Source organism: Trypanosoma rangeli (genome assembly GCF_003719475.1).
Source record: "Trypanosoma rangeli strain AM80 chromosome Unknown Tra_15.4_contig_00279, whole genome shotgun sequence".
NCBI classification, from domain to species: Eukaryota; Euglenozoa; class Kinetoplastea; order Trypanosomatida; family Trypanosomatidae; genus Trypanosoma; species Trypanosoma rangeli.
The window spans coordinates 1-14,030 of NW_021706022.1; the positions used below are offsets into that span (position 1 = coordinate 1).

Sequence of the window (14,030 nt, forward strand, 5' to 3'; positions counted from 1 at the left end):
TCACATGGCCCTCATTCATTGGCAGCGCAACCACGTCGTGCCACTGCGCCGCCTCTTCCTGCAACGCGGCAGAGTAGTTGTAGCTGTGCTCCGGGTGACGCCCAAGTAAGTACAGCACCAACATCGCACCGCTAAAGTCATTCGCCCTCGTTGCCACACCAGGGAACCGCCAGCACGTTGACCGCTGCAGGTTGCGACGCCTCCGCCTCGCCTCCGTATCCGTGGAAGGAATGCCCAGCACAATCAGGAAGTCCCGCCGGCCCCACGTGTCCACGACACTGCGCGGGATGTAGGCGAGCGCCGCGTCATCTGCCGCTACTGCTCGCGAGTTGCCGGGACTGTGCGGTCCTGCTGGGTCACCACCGGTGGTGGTGTCAAACCTGATAAACAGCAGAGCAGTGGCCAGAATGAATAAAACCCTCAGCACACTCTCACGCTTCAGCTCTCGCTTCATTGTCAACAACTTTGGCTTTGGCATGGCCGTTGCCGGTGTGAGAAGCTACCACACAAGAGAAAAAGGGGTGCAGTGCGTCTGAGGGCAGCGCAGGTAACATACACAAGCGCAGAAGTCGGTCGGAAACGACACACACATCCATGCCGCACCATGCAGCCACACACGTGCACAGAGGTCTACCAACCAACCCAACGCACGCCACCCAACTCCGGAACGGTGCAGGTAAAGAGTTGAAGAGGGGAAGCAGCCGACAGCACGCACCCCGTCAAGAGACAGCGCAAAAAGAACGAAAACGAAAGGCCGAAGCAATGGGGTGAGTGATGGCGCTCCCCTCGCACACCTGCTGCATAAAACCCGCGGATTATTGTGCCCGCAGCGCCCTCGACAGACAATTGTGCAAAAAGACGGCGCCAGCTCACGCCCTTCCAAGGACGCCCACCCCGCACGCAGAGTCGCCATGGTCCCCACAGAGGCCCTCAGGGGTGGCAGGCTCCCCCGCCTACCGCGGCTACGCTGCCATCCACCCGGCAGTTCAAGAAGGGGCAACTGTACTGGGATAAGCCCAAACAAAAAACACCGCCAGGCCGTCACACCGGCCGCCCACCCCACATCCGACTATGAGGGGTGCGTGGCGGAGGTCATCCCTGAAAAATAACTAACTAAATGCTCGCCACACCCCACTTCAAAACTCACCCTTTGCGTAGCTGCCGCAAAAGCAAATTGAAAGAGAAAACATGCAGTTCATTAGGGTTGTTCTCAGCAACCACCCCCCGTAGGGCCCAACCACTCCTCTCGCAAGCTCCCAATAACAACAACAAAATGCGATAACAACGTGTGGTAGACAAAGAAGGACTGCTACACAGGCCATCAACAAATGAGAATAAGTGTAGAAACGTAACTATAAAAAAAAACACGGCCTAAACACTCTTGCAAGGCAGCAGCATTCCACGACCTCTCAGCCTTTATGCAATGTTATTTTTCCTCACCTTTAGTCCTAACTACAAATTCGTTTCAACTTTTCACTTATTTCGTTGCCCTCATCCGCGTGATCTCGCTGTGAATCACCGGGTGCGCAACTGGAGGTTCGAGCTCTCTTTAAATTCCTCTGCACACTTTTCTGCTTTTGGGGTGATTCCTGCGTCAGCGAGGCTGTTTGCGCTTGTCGTTGCATCCCTTCAAAAGGAACTATATCATTACCACTTAGGACGTTACTATTTTGGCTCACACTCCTCGCCTTCGCAGAGGCCTTCCCAGGGGTCTCATCCTTCCTCCTGTTAGTCGTCGGCACAGCATCCCCCAAACGTGGCCCGTATTCAAGCTTCCATGCCTCAAATGCCGCCCTGACAATGTCAAGAAACTCTTCGTCGCGCACCATGACAATCACCATCCGCTCACCGTAGTGGCTCGGTGAAAACAAGGGGCTCACACGTGTTCCTGGAAGCTTGAAAGCCCCTAGCTCGGTAGCCTTTGGGTTGTAAAACGTGACGTGGTTGATGGGATCGTCTGGGTTCCCCTGGGCGTCGAGGCTGCCATATGTAATCACAATGAAAGAGACGATCAAAGTGCGCTTAATTGCCTCTTGCAATAGCGTATCATCTTCCAATTTATTGCACCAAATCAATATTTCATCACGAATGCTTTCTTCTGTGGCACTCACTTGAAATCGCGAGAACATCGCCATATCAACAACCCTGTACAAATTACGTTGATTAATACGTTGAATAATTAACTGCGCTTTAGCCAACCGCGGATCAGTCGAGGCAGCAATAGCGTTACACACCCAATCTCCAAGTTGACAGAAGCCTACCTCATCCTCCACGCACTCCGACATGCGAATGGGTTTACCGTTTGTACCACGCACCGTGAAGTACGGATCGGCCTCGAGCAGGACATCAGAAACCATGTAGTCAGTGACCTTAACAACCCTGTGCTGATACGCATGCTTATGCAGTTTTGCTCGGACATTAAAAATGTCCCCAAGACTCAGGGCCATCTTCTCCTCAAAGCAAAGTTGATACTCACCCTCAAAGCAAAATACTTTACAGGCGCTCAGTAGACGAGGAATATGCACATCAAGAGCGGCGCGACCATAGCACGCAAGCGAGTCTCGAAGAAAGTAGTCAAGCCGATCCACATCCAGACCATTGCGTTTGTTTGCAACAATGTCAACAAGGTATCGTTTGCACGGCGGACGCCCAGTGCCGGTGGGCCACGGTGACTTTGGAGAAAGCCCCAATATGCAAACCTCGATAAAACGGGCATCCTCATCTGTTAGACCATATTCTTCAAGGTCAATCTGGGAAAGAATACGACGCAGAAGGCGAACAGACATTTGCTCATGATGCCATTGGGAATTATTTCCTTCCTTTCCACGAATACGATTCACAATTTGCTCAAACAAATGGCTGAATGGACCATGCCCAATGTCGTGGCAGAGTCCTGCAACGGTTACACAAATGATATCAGCTAGTGTAATGTTTAACTCGGGTTGACAAATCGCAATATGACGAACCATTTCAGACGCCAAATGCGCCACACCAATAGAGTGCTCAAAGCGTGTATGCGTTGCACCTGGATAGAGAAAAACGGTGGTACCGAGCTGCTTCAACGAACGAAGACGCTGAAACTCAGGTGTGTCAACTACACGAATCGCAATTGGCGGCAAAAACACATACTCATGAACGCGATCCTGAATGTGCTTTCCGGGGACATCCGCAATACGGACCTGAGATAAGACTGGGGGCAAATTCCCAGAGTAGTCAACATTTCTACGTCCATACTCATCATCGCCCACGGAGCTTGCCCTCCCAACATTATACGTCATACCACTGCCCCCTTTGCCCAATTGCGGTTCTTGTGGGAATGATGTAAGACAAGCATCCTGTGCGTTTTCTCTTGCATGGGACGACGGCGCATTGGGAGAAGGAATAAGAAGCGTTTCATAAGCCACATTCGCAGTAGACAATGCCATGGAGGCATCAGTGACCACATCATCTGGAGCAGACAAAGTAGATGCGGAAGGATCCCAGGCGCAAACCTCCCTTACTGTTCCCTTCGTTACAGTTTGACTCGGCCAGTCACTTGCGTCACCCGTCCCCAACGAATAAAAGGCACCAGCCCTAAGATAAACGCTACCATCCGTCCGGGGAACAACAGGAGATCTCTCTCCAAAGCATTCACGAAGACCTAGTAGGCCTTGTGGAAAGAGGGCCTGCACTTGACACAGTGTCATGACGCACGGCACCACCTTGCCATCAATGTACGCGTTAACCCCCATTGCCGTACAAGGAAGAACTAGCATACAAGACATGAAAAACGAGTAGTGGTAGTAATAGTGGTAATAATAGAAGCAGGGACAAAGCTGATGCCGGTGCTAAAGCATATAAACGCACAGAGACAATGAAGGCCAGCAGTTCAACGCAACAACAAAAATAATACTACTAGTAAAGACACGTGATCTTCTATTCAGGCATCCAAAGACCCATCTTTCCAGGGCAGCTAAAGTAATCTGAAGAAAAAGAAATAATTCAATCTCTGTGATGCCAACAAACAAATACATGGATAATGGTAGTAGAGCAGTCTCTATAAAACCACTAGAAAACCTTGAAATTTTTTCAAAACACAAATATGGTCTTGTAACATTTGATAGCATAAAACCAAACAAATCAACACTTAGTAACTTTTTTTTTTGACAAAAACATTACTCATTTCTTCCCGGCACCGCTCCATGAACAATTGCCTGCAAAAAAGAACATGAAGCACGGCAATGAGGCCTTGATTTCAAGCTTTGGTCTGTGTCAACATCGCTGAACACATGGTTGAGTATTGTGGCCAGACGGCGCCCGGCAAGTACCAGACGGGGTTCTGCAGCCGCCTTACATCGCTCAAGGTATTCCTCTGTGAGCTCCATGCCGTTCACAACACCAGGGTAAGCCACCTCCACCCCAATCATGTAGCTCTCCTCTGCCATCACACTCACATTTGTTTCACTCTTCTCTGCTGTTGTGGGCTTGTACGTGTCCTCCAGGTAGTCGGCGAACGCCCTCAACTTCGCGTATTCCTCCTTGCTCAACGGTCGTGGCGGGTCTGGCTGCTCGCCTTGGCAAATGGAGTCCCACACCGCATGCAACTTCATCCTGGCACCACGGACGTGCACCACTTCAAGATTACCGCCCCTATCACCGTCTGGGTACGCGGGAGAAAACTGGGTGATGGAGTGCAGAGGTTGGTGAATGTCTCCGTAAAGGTGGGCGAGATTCACGAGGGCAAAACTGAGAACGTAGGGGACGGGTTCCTGCTTCCTTTTCTTCTCCAGCGTCCTCGTCAGGGACTCGATAACGGTTTTTGCATTGTCCTTCCCCAAAGGATCCTTTTTGATGGGCACATTTAGCGGGTTGTAAGGAGTGTCAATGAAATGCCAATCTTCCATGACTTTAAGCCCACTCAACTTTATATCATCGGCCCAGCATGCGCTCTGAACAAAATCAAAAGACTCTGGAAACGGCCCACTGAAGCTGAGGTTGGCTGCCGCTTCATCCACCAATTCAGCCACGTTTCTGTCCAAGTGTCGCTTGGCAATCTCATTCACCACCATGTGCCCCTTGCACCACCACGCGTGTGTTGGCTCCGACAGAACCAAGAAACCAACTGCGACAGCGAGAAGAAGTGCTGAGGTGGGCGAGCTCCCCAGCATGGTGTTTCAATGACGTTTATTATTATTTTGCAGTTTACGTTTTTGTCGAGGGTTGATAAAATTACCAGGCGTTCTGCCTATGGAATTGAGAATGGCACAAACGGAAAACAAACAAACAAGTAGAAAGAAAGAAAAAGGAGAAAAACGTAGAGAAAAGGGATAGAGGCGGTATTTAGTGTGCTCCCCCACCCCAGGTTGTGGGTCGTGATGGATTCACAATTGCAGCATTGTTCGGGACAACATCAATGACAATAATAAACAATAAATAGAAAAAAGCAACACTGAATAGGAAGAAAGACTATTCCAACGCCCTTTTCCATGTTGCTAAAGGCACACCACTCACAGTTCCAGATGGCACCTAGATATGTTTTTTTTTTTTTTTTTTACATTCACGGTTGGGAAAAAAAGCACGGATGGGCGTTAGGGACGACGTGGCGCGTGCTGCGAGAGTAAGAACTAGCATGCATTGGCCCTTTCCGTAGGAATCTGAAAGTTGTTAGTGGCGCTCAGTGACGCCGAACGTTGTTGCAGGAACAAAGTTGTCGTCATAGACGAGGTTCATCTGCTGGAATAGAATCCACACCTTCGTTATGCGGAGGATATCCATCTCACTTTGTCCAATGAACCTGAGCTCCCCCTTGGTGAGGTACACTGCCCCCTTTTCATTCACTGAGGGGAGATGGATGCCGCCAAGTAGCTTCTGGGCCCTTGTCGCATCGTTGCCGCATTTATCCAAGGCAGTCAGTGTCATTGATGCAATCCGTTTTACTCGCTTCTTGAGCGCAATGTATTGCGAGGGGTAAATGTAGTTGCTCTCACAAAGGCCAGCTTCGAAGCAGTTGAGTTGATCGAATTGTGTCTCCTTTGTAATGTCAAGTTTTCCACCCCACACAGGATCCACGCGTACCAAGTTGGACAGTCCAACAATCCACGCCTCAAAGTCCGGCAGGGAATCGGCAACAATGTCGACGGTGCGTCCACCAGCCTTAAGCCCAACGGTGAAGCTGCGGTAAAAGCTGGGGTCAGTCGGTGGGATATAGTGACGTTTGAAGACCTTGCTGAAGCAACCAAGCTGGATGAAGCTCACATCGCTGAGATTTATGGATGAACATGCTGTTGTGGTTTTTTCTTCGAGTTCTGACCAAACCAATTTCCGTGAGTTTTGTGCAATTGAAACCCAAAAGTAGCGACGGTGTGGCTTTCCACTGCGTCCGTGCTTAAGCATCATAGTGCCACAACGTAAAAATCGAATAAGGTCCTGCACGAGAGTTGGGGAGTCGTATACACGCATGAGGTATTCATTATCACGTGTAGAGCGCCTTTGCCCTTTGGGACTAGCATTATGCGCTGCTTCACCCTCCGCATTCTCTTCCGTGTTTAGGCTGTGATTTGCCCCTCCTGTTCCTTCGCCGTTCCTCTCCTTGTCATAGTATTCGCTGTCAGTATCATTCGCATGCACGTCGGCAGCTGCCGCCTCTGCCGCGGAAAAAAACATTCCAGATCCCTTGCTTATTCTTCCATGTATTTCAGTTCCGTCCGCCTGTGGCATTTTTGCTTGCGCCGTTGCGCCCCCTAATGCATTGTCTAGGCGTTGTACGGGCGGTCTGAGTTCCTCGCTAGTTGCACGTAATTCTCTGTCAACAAGTTCGGCTTCGGCACGACGCATGCATATTTCCTCACGGTGGTGTGAGTTTTCCCCATCACTATCATCGGAGCTGAGAAATGTGATGTTGTGGTACGCAGTCGGCTCACACGTCTCGAATCTAGAGGCCGCTGCTGTCATCAATGGTGGATACAATTGTTCCCAGTTGCGTAGGGCGCAACTATAGCCATCAATATCGCTCCATGAGTACTTCTGCCTCTGGTCGATCGCTCTGTTAGCAATGTCGACTGCACGGTCAATGATGAAGTCAATGATATCGTACACCAACGTGCCACCCATGATGATGGGAGAACTAAAAATCTTCGCTCGGCGCACATGAGAGCGTTGCCGCTGTGTAGCACCTAGCCAGTGAGCGTATAAATCATGAAGGTGCCCCAGCTCTGTTGCGTGAGAGTAGAAGTTTTCCATCAACAAATGCACTGAGTTGTCCTCAGGCTTCTCCGCGGTTAGCGCCTCTGCATGCTCCTTCGCATCTTCCTCCAAAGGGGTTGCACATCCCGTCTCAAGTTCGCTCACAAGCCTATCTGCCTCTTGCAAAGCGACAGTTAGTTCCTCCACCTTTGCTTGTTGTTTTAAGCGGCTCTTTTTGGCCTTCTTAGCTTCCATAAGTTTTTCCTCCTCTTCCATTTTTTGTTCTTCCTTCTGCCGCTTGGCTTCTTTCTTGTTCTTCTTCACAATCTGCGCCACCGATTCATACTCTTCAATCATTTGGTTCATTTTCTCCACAAACGCCTGTACTTGCTCTCTCTGCTTCAAATTTATCTCCGCTTCCATGACACGAAGGCATTCCTCTTCTTTGCGTACCACAATGTTAGCAGCATCCTTCCGCAGCAAGGCGATGCACTTTCGGCGAGCCTGCTCCACACTTATGTTCTTTAGTGGTGCCATAAAAAGGGAACGCATGGGTCGGTAGTAGTACTCAACAGCGGCAATGCGCAGCTCTGCAGTCAGTTCCTCCTGCTGACGAAGCGATCGAAGGTAGCGTTCCTCTTCTGCAGAATCGATAAATGCGGTCACTCTGCCCACCTTAAGACCCTTCACACGATCACAGAAGCGCAAGGTCCCCTGTGATTCCTGCGTGCTCGCGCTGGGTGGGGTAATTTGACCGATAAGCAGAAGACACGAAACCCCGTCGACAAGCGAGTGTTTAAGGAGTCTTGTCAACTTTGACTCCTGAAACGGGATGTGGTTGCTCCCCATGTACAAACCGTTAATGACAGTCCCTAGCACCGATAGTGACTTGTTAATTTCCTGCGTCTCCACCATGGCTTGATCCTCCACGCCTGATCGCTTCACCCGCTCACTGCCCGCCAAATCCACCAGCGTAATGCGGGATCCCACAAGCCCTTCAATGGAGCCCCTAATGGGAATGCCATTGACATCTATCAGTTTTTCTCGTGTTGGACGCTCCGGAGAGGTTGAGAGAGGTACTTGAAAAATATCAATAAAAAAAAGAGCGTGCGAGCGTGAGCTGAAGTCATTCATTTTAGCGGATGTCACGGAACGGTAGGCGTTGACCATATTTAATGTCTGCAGCACATCTGTCATTGTCAGCAACTCAATGATGCTCACGCCTGGGATCAACGTTCCTTCAGGCGTCTCACAAAGATTCATCTTCCTTCGCCGGGAAATCAGATCCATGACGTCATCCATATAAAGCTCAATCGCAGAAAGAAAAACAATGAGATGTTTTTGTCTTTGTACGGACTCTCTGTATGCAAATATATCATTAAAAACACGCGGAAATATGCCAGATTCCTCTGTCAGGTTCCCATCAGACATTGAACCAAGAATTGTACATGTTTTACCGCTGCCAGTTTGACCGTAAGCGAGCACAGTCATGTTGGCGCCTTCCAGCGCAGCATCCACAAGCTCCTGCACCGACTCCTCGTAGACGTCACGCTGGCTATCACGGCCGTCAAAAACGTCATCAAATCGAAATGCTGCAGGTGCGTCCATACCTCCTCCCTCATTCTTTATGATGACAGTCTGACCGTCGTCGGCCCTGTAAGCGCAAAGAGGCCCAAAGCGCTCAGTCTCCAAAGAAGGGCGAATGCGCACAGCTACAGTTATCCTCCGCTCCATTATATGTTTAAGTAAATGCTGCCTGAACGACCGCAATGCGACAGCAAAATAAGCGACTATTGACGGCGAAAAAACACCGTTTTGAAAAAAAAACTTTAACTAAAACTAGTTCTTCTTTCGCAATTTCCTCTCCCTCTCTCCTCCCCTTGTTCCTACTACTGCTGTCCTTGTTGACGTCGCGTATGGGTTACCGCCGGACCGCACGCGCTACAGAAGTACCTATTTCCCCAAGGCGATCCGGCGGTTGTGCTGAGTCAGTCAAAAACACCTCTACGCAGAGAAACACAACAGAGAGAAAGAGAAAGCGGCAAAGAGCAGCAAAGAAACTAAAAAAAAAAAGTAGCCGTGCAGATTAGGAACGGCATACACAACTCGCAGCCGGTGAATTGCACGGCGCATGAAACCAGGCATGCAGTAGTATGGGGAAGAAGCAAAACACATCTGTAACGTAGCACCTAAAACAAAGCCAACAAAGAGGAAAAAAAAGGAAACACAGATACGGCAAATGTTATATGGCCGCATGGCTTTAAGCACACCCCCCCCCTCTCACCGCTTCTTAAAGAAATAATAATCTCGTAACTGTGAGTATGTAACTTACATTACGCTTTCTGACTTCGCAGCTCTGCAATGCGTTCCTGCATGAGGTCGAGCTCGTCTGCGTTGATCAGGAGAGATGCTAGTCGTCACTGTTTGAGGGTCGCAGTGTAGTTTCGCTTGCACGCCCGTAGCTGCATGGCCTTTTTTGCCACGAAGGCCGGCCCCCTCTGCAATTGCAGCCAAAATCCATGTCGGCGAGGTGCACCTCATAGTGTGAGCCAGCAGGGCCAGCCGCACTGTTTCAGGTGGGCTGAAAAACTGGTTCCGTTCGCAGACCAATGTATTCAGGTTTGTATGCAATAACGTCCAACAGCGAATCCCGTTCACGAACAAACCCCGCGTTCACCACGACGATTGCTTTTTCACCTATAATGGCGGAGTTAGTTCCACTTACACACTTCCGTGTCGCGTTCATCAGCTGACGTGGCGGAAGTTCAACCACAACAGCCACATCCTGCAGAGACCATCCAGCCCTTCCAAGAAGCCCCACTTCAAGCCAAAGATTGCTGGGGTCCCTCAGTCCTCTGTTGCAGTTGTGCTTCTTCGGCGTAAAGGCCACAACGTTCGTGACAGTTTCGCTACACTGGAGTGTTTCCACAGAGTTATCCAGGCGTTGAATGCGTCTTCTCCGGGCCTTTCCTCACCCCCCAAAAACGTCTCGGCAAGGTTTGCAGATAAATTCAGAGACAACACACACACCATCCTCGGTGAAGCACTGATGCTGTCAATACGGTGTACATGACATGGAATCAAAGCATGAGGTATCGCTCGTTTTCTCTGCATTAATAAACCAATGCGAGCTTCATTCCAAGTACAACGAGGTGACATTCGGGGTGACGGTGACCCTTTTCCATCGCTTCTCCGGCTCTTCCCCCTGTAACCAGTATTATGATTGAAAGAGGGAGAAAAAAAAAACGCCTCGGCTCAGCGCCATGTCTATCACCCCAAGGCACTGTAGGTAATACACGACGTGGACACCTCGTGCCTTCCACCTTTTCAAGCAACTCCCAGGTAATGTCTCCACACTCATTTACTTGGAATCCACGAGAGACGCACGTGCAGGAGTCCACTGCAAAGCATATAGGCGCATCAGCGGCAGTGATAAATAAAATGCCAAAAACGCTCACGATTCGTAAAATAACTCCCCCCATGCGTATGGTTCCATTCCTCAGAGTGGTATGTACTCCATTCATAGTAATGCAGGAGGCCGTCCGTAGCGACTGCCTCTCCATAGACAGCGCGTTGGCCAACATACGTGCCGCCTCGGCCGTGGTCCAAAATGGAGAAGACTCTTCTGCAATGAACACCGCTGGGAATTCGGTAGAAGGATCACCCACCCCGCATTTTTGTGTCACCCACGCAGCTCACGCATAACTGCCCAGTCCACCGCCGTCGGGAGCAGGCAGCCACTAATCAACAACCCACGGCTTCTGAAGTGTCATTCTTTACTTTTTCTTCGTACGCCCTCTCCACCGATCAAACAGTTCGCTGGATGTCGGGCAGGAAGCAACAACAAAAATAAAAAGAAAAAAAAAAGGGGGGGGGGGAAGGCAAAAAGAGGCATGTATGTGCGTTTGCGTGCTTAGAGCGATGTTGGAAAGGAGGTAAACAAACGGTTCACGGAGCAACACCAACACCAAGAAAGTGCCACTTTGCCACGGCATCCCTCTCCCACTTTCACACAGACTCCTCCACCACTCAAAAAGATAAAAAATAACTCCATATTAACTGTGCAACATCACTGCCGTGGGGGGGGGGGGGGGGGGGCAAAATACGCGGGGAGAAGGAGCCACCCCGTTGTGGACGGTCGTTTTGCCGTAGTGCCCCTCCTTTTCTCTCGCTTTCCAGTCAACGTCCGCTGGCGGTAACAAGGAACAAACACAGCGTCCATAGCTGTGTTTATGGACGTGGCATATGTATGTAGAGGGTGGCGTCTGATCGCTCTACAGTCCACTGTTTCCCTTTCGTTCTCCCACCTTAGACGCTAGTTTTTTTTTTTTGTACTGTCTTGTCTCACGGCCAAATACGCAGTATTACCACGTCGTGGGGCGGTTCAAACCTTTTCGCCTTTTTTATTGTTCTTCTTTTTCCTTCGATCTCAGTATGCTTCGGTGTTACCAATGTGCTTCATACATACAGATACACATCTCAGTCTTATTTACATATAGTCATACACCATCGCGTTCCCGTCATCACCGGCCGCCACCAAATGTTCAGGGGTTGCAAAAATCTCCCGCACAGCGGCTGCGTTGGCTCCAAGGCCGTAACAGCACTTGCCCGTCATGGCGTTGTGCACAAGCAGCCAGCCGTTACCTCCACCAGAGAGCACCAGCGGTCCAAATGTTTCAATGGAGTAGATAAAGTCGCGGTGATCAGTGAAGCGGTGCACTTCGGCAAAATTTGCGCGAGGATCCAAAGTGAGTATGACTTTATCTGCACCTGCTGTGACTAAGTACGGTGTCTCGTCAATAGAGCGGATGCCACTAACAACACCGCCAGGGTGCAAAACGTCTTGAAAGACGGGCTTACTTCCTGTGCGAGGGAAGTCCACGACAGTGACAACGCCACCCTGATCCCCAATGACGGAAAGGAGGCCTACACTCGTGTGAAGAAGATGCCAGAGAGACCCAATTTGTCCACGTTTGGTGGCCATTGTTGCGAGACAGTCCCCCGTTTCAAGATCCCACATCTTTGCTACGCCTTGACGATCTCCCGAGAGCACTTGCGCTCCGCACCAAGAAAACATCATCACAGGTGCTTTGTGCCCAGCTAATGTCGCCAAACAACGTCCGCCGCCGCCGCCACAATCCCAAAGACGCATGGTCCGATCATAGCCGCTACTGAGGGCGATGTTACTTGAATTGTTAACTTCAACTTGACTGATACTGCCGGTATGGCCCAGTAGATCGCTGCAGCGCACAGGTCCCGTGGCCTCCCAAAGACACAGTTTACTGTCCATCCCGCCAGAGATGATCTGACCACTGTTTTGAAAGAACCTGCAACATGTCACCCACTCCGTGTGACCATAGTTCTTGGCATAAAGATTTTTCTTCTCTTTTCCGGTTGTGATATCAAAAACCTTGAGTCCATGATCTGCGGAACCCACCACGCACAATTTATTTTGAATATATACATCCATGCATAGCAGATTCCGATCACTGGCGTTAAAGCAGCGCCCATTTGCATCTACAGGACCATGTTGCCAACTTTGCGGTACGGAAGCCGCGTTAAACGACGTCTTAAATCGTGCGTAGTTGCCGTCTACTCCTGATGAAGTGGGTGGACACTGAGTCATTGCGCCACCGTACACATCCTCCATCAGACTCTCCACCTCAGTGGCAATCTGACGGCCGCGCGTACTCCGCGGATTTGTTCCATCGTTTTTATGCAACTCACGCACCACGGCACTCGGCTTGCTGAGACCAGCACGTGTAACGCCGCTCCCAGTTCCCTGCATCCGCCCACCGCGACCTCGGCCAGGGCTAACTGTGCGACGTTGCATTTACAATATATATCTAATCCTGTTTGTTCCTTGCTTCTTGTCGCTCCTTCAAAGCTTTCAATTGCGACGATATTTTCCCTCCCTTTTCCACCTCTCAGTATGTAATGATTTTCTTCTTATTGAGATTTTTGCTTTTGTTTTCCCTTTAAACGGCTTCGAGCCGTCAAAAGAACAAAAAAAACGCAACAAAACTAGGCGCCCATCGTTCCTCCACACACACACACACAGAGGCCTCTCATACGGAAAATCCCATCGCCGAGAAGACCATCTCGCGCAAAAGACCCAAGAGGCGCCCAGACAAGTTCACCCCCCTCCCCCTCAACTCAAAAAAAAAAACAAGTAAACTTCCCGCACCCTTTGCCCACCCGTGCAAAAGAGCATGGCCGTCCCGCTGTATATGTTATGGGCCTACCAGATCTCTATACTGGCTGCCGATTGGCCGCACAGTGCTCAGCAATCTGTTACTTCCACTTCCTCGCCAAAAGAATCCGCGTGCAGCCGACTCGCGTCTCGTCAGCTCAGCTGTACTTCACGCAAAACCCCCATCCTCTGATCCTTTGCACACAACATTTGATGGTTGTCAGTCCTCCTCGTCCGTCAAAAATGAAGGAAGCCCAATTACTTCTCTCTCAGAAGGGGTCAGTAATATTTTCCCTTGTGGCCTCATCATTCGTTTGACCAAAAAAGAAAAGAGAAAACACTGCAAAGCATAAATGCATTATCGTTACATCGCTAAAGACCCGGGCCAATCCTCATTTGCCTAAAGCCCTTGAAAGCAGTGACACCAATAAAGCAGGAAGAGGAAGAGAGGTTGGGATCACCACCACCAGCTACGAAAAATAAATAAATAAGGCATGGACACATAACGACATTGTAACGAAAGATCATCAAAACAGCATAAGAACAGTTGTTCCCCTCATTTAGTAGCGGTACACAGTAATACGCTCATATTCCCACATTTTTCCTTTTTTTTTTTCCAAACCATCGACATTTCTCTCTCATATATATATATATATATATATATATATATATATAT

General features: G+C 49.8%; 6 protein-coding genes across 6 annotated transcripts, besides 5 other annotated features; all 6 read right to left on the reverse strand.

Annotated features, from left to right (window-relative positions):
* Nucleotides 1-478, reverse strand: TraAM80_07072 (UDP-Gal or UDP-GlcNAc-dependent glycosyltransferase; the record flags this gene model as incomplete). The annotated part of the gene is made up of 1 exon (XM_029383883.1): nucleotides 1-478. A coding segment is annotated over one exon (478 nt), but the record flags the coding sequence as incomplete, so codon positions are not given.
* A 970-nt stretch (nucleotides 479-1,448) lies between these two features.
* On the reverse strand, nucleotides 1,449-3,731 carry TraAM80_07073 (SAM domain-containing protein; the record flags this gene model as incomplete). Its single annotated transcript, XM_029383884.1, has 1 exon — nucleotides 1,449-3,731. One exon carries the CDS (start codon nucleotides 3,729-3,731, stop codon nucleotides 1,449-1,451), a length of 2,283 nt encoding a protein of 760 aa, XP_029236281.1.
* Nucleotides 3,732-3,772: 41 nt separating this feature from the next.
* Nucleotides 3,773-3,807: a microsatellite.
* A 347-nt stretch (nucleotides 3,808-4,154) lies between these two features.
* Nucleotides 4,155-5,147, reverse strand: TraAM80_07074 (class I nuclease-like protein; the record flags this gene model as incomplete). Its single annotated transcript, XM_029383885.1, has 1 exon — nucleotides 4,155-5,147. One exon carries the CDS (start codon nucleotides 5,145-5,147, stop codon nucleotides 4,155-4,157), a length of 993 nt encoding a protein of 330 aa, XP_029236282.1.
* A 367-nt stretch (nucleotides 5,148-5,514) lies between these two features.
* Nucleotides 5,515-5,532: a microsatellite.
* Nucleotides 5,533-5,643: 111 nt separating this feature from the next.
* On the reverse strand, nucleotides 5,644-8,895 carry TraAM80_07075 (putative kinesin; the record flags this gene model as incomplete). Its single annotated transcript, XM_029383886.1, has 1 exon — nucleotides 5,644-8,895. One exon carries the CDS (start codon nucleotides 8,893-8,895, stop codon nucleotides 5,644-5,646), a length of 3,252 nt encoding a protein of 1,083 aa, XP_029236283.1.
* A 1,379-nt stretch (nucleotides 8,896-10,274) lies between these two features.
* TraAM80_07076 (uncharacterized protein) lies at nucleotides 10,275-10,745 on the reverse strand (the record flags this gene model as incomplete). The annotated part of the gene is made up of 1 exon (XM_029383887.1): nucleotides 10,275-10,745. The coding sequence occupies one exon, from the start codon at nucleotides 10,743-10,745 to the stop codon at nucleotides 10,275-10,277; it is 471 nt and encodes a 156-aa protein (XP_029236284.1).
* Nucleotides 10,746-11,000: 255 nt separating this feature from the next.
* Nucleotides 11,001-11,028: a sequence feature (A-rich).
* A 212-nt stretch (nucleotides 11,029-11,240) lies between these two features.
* Nucleotides 11,241-11,259: a microsatellite.
* A 391-nt stretch (nucleotides 11,260-11,650) lies between these two features.
* Nucleotides 11,651-12,949, reverse strand: TraAM80_07077 (uncharacterized protein; the record flags this gene model as incomplete). Its single annotated transcript, XM_029383888.1, has 1 exon — nucleotides 11,651-12,949. The coding sequence occupies one exon, from the start codon at nucleotides 12,947-12,949 to the stop codon at nucleotides 11,651-11,653; it is 1,299 nt and encodes a 432-aa protein (XP_029236285.1).
* A 1,045-nt stretch (nucleotides 12,950-13,994) lies between these two features.
* Nucleotides 13,995-14,030: a microsatellite.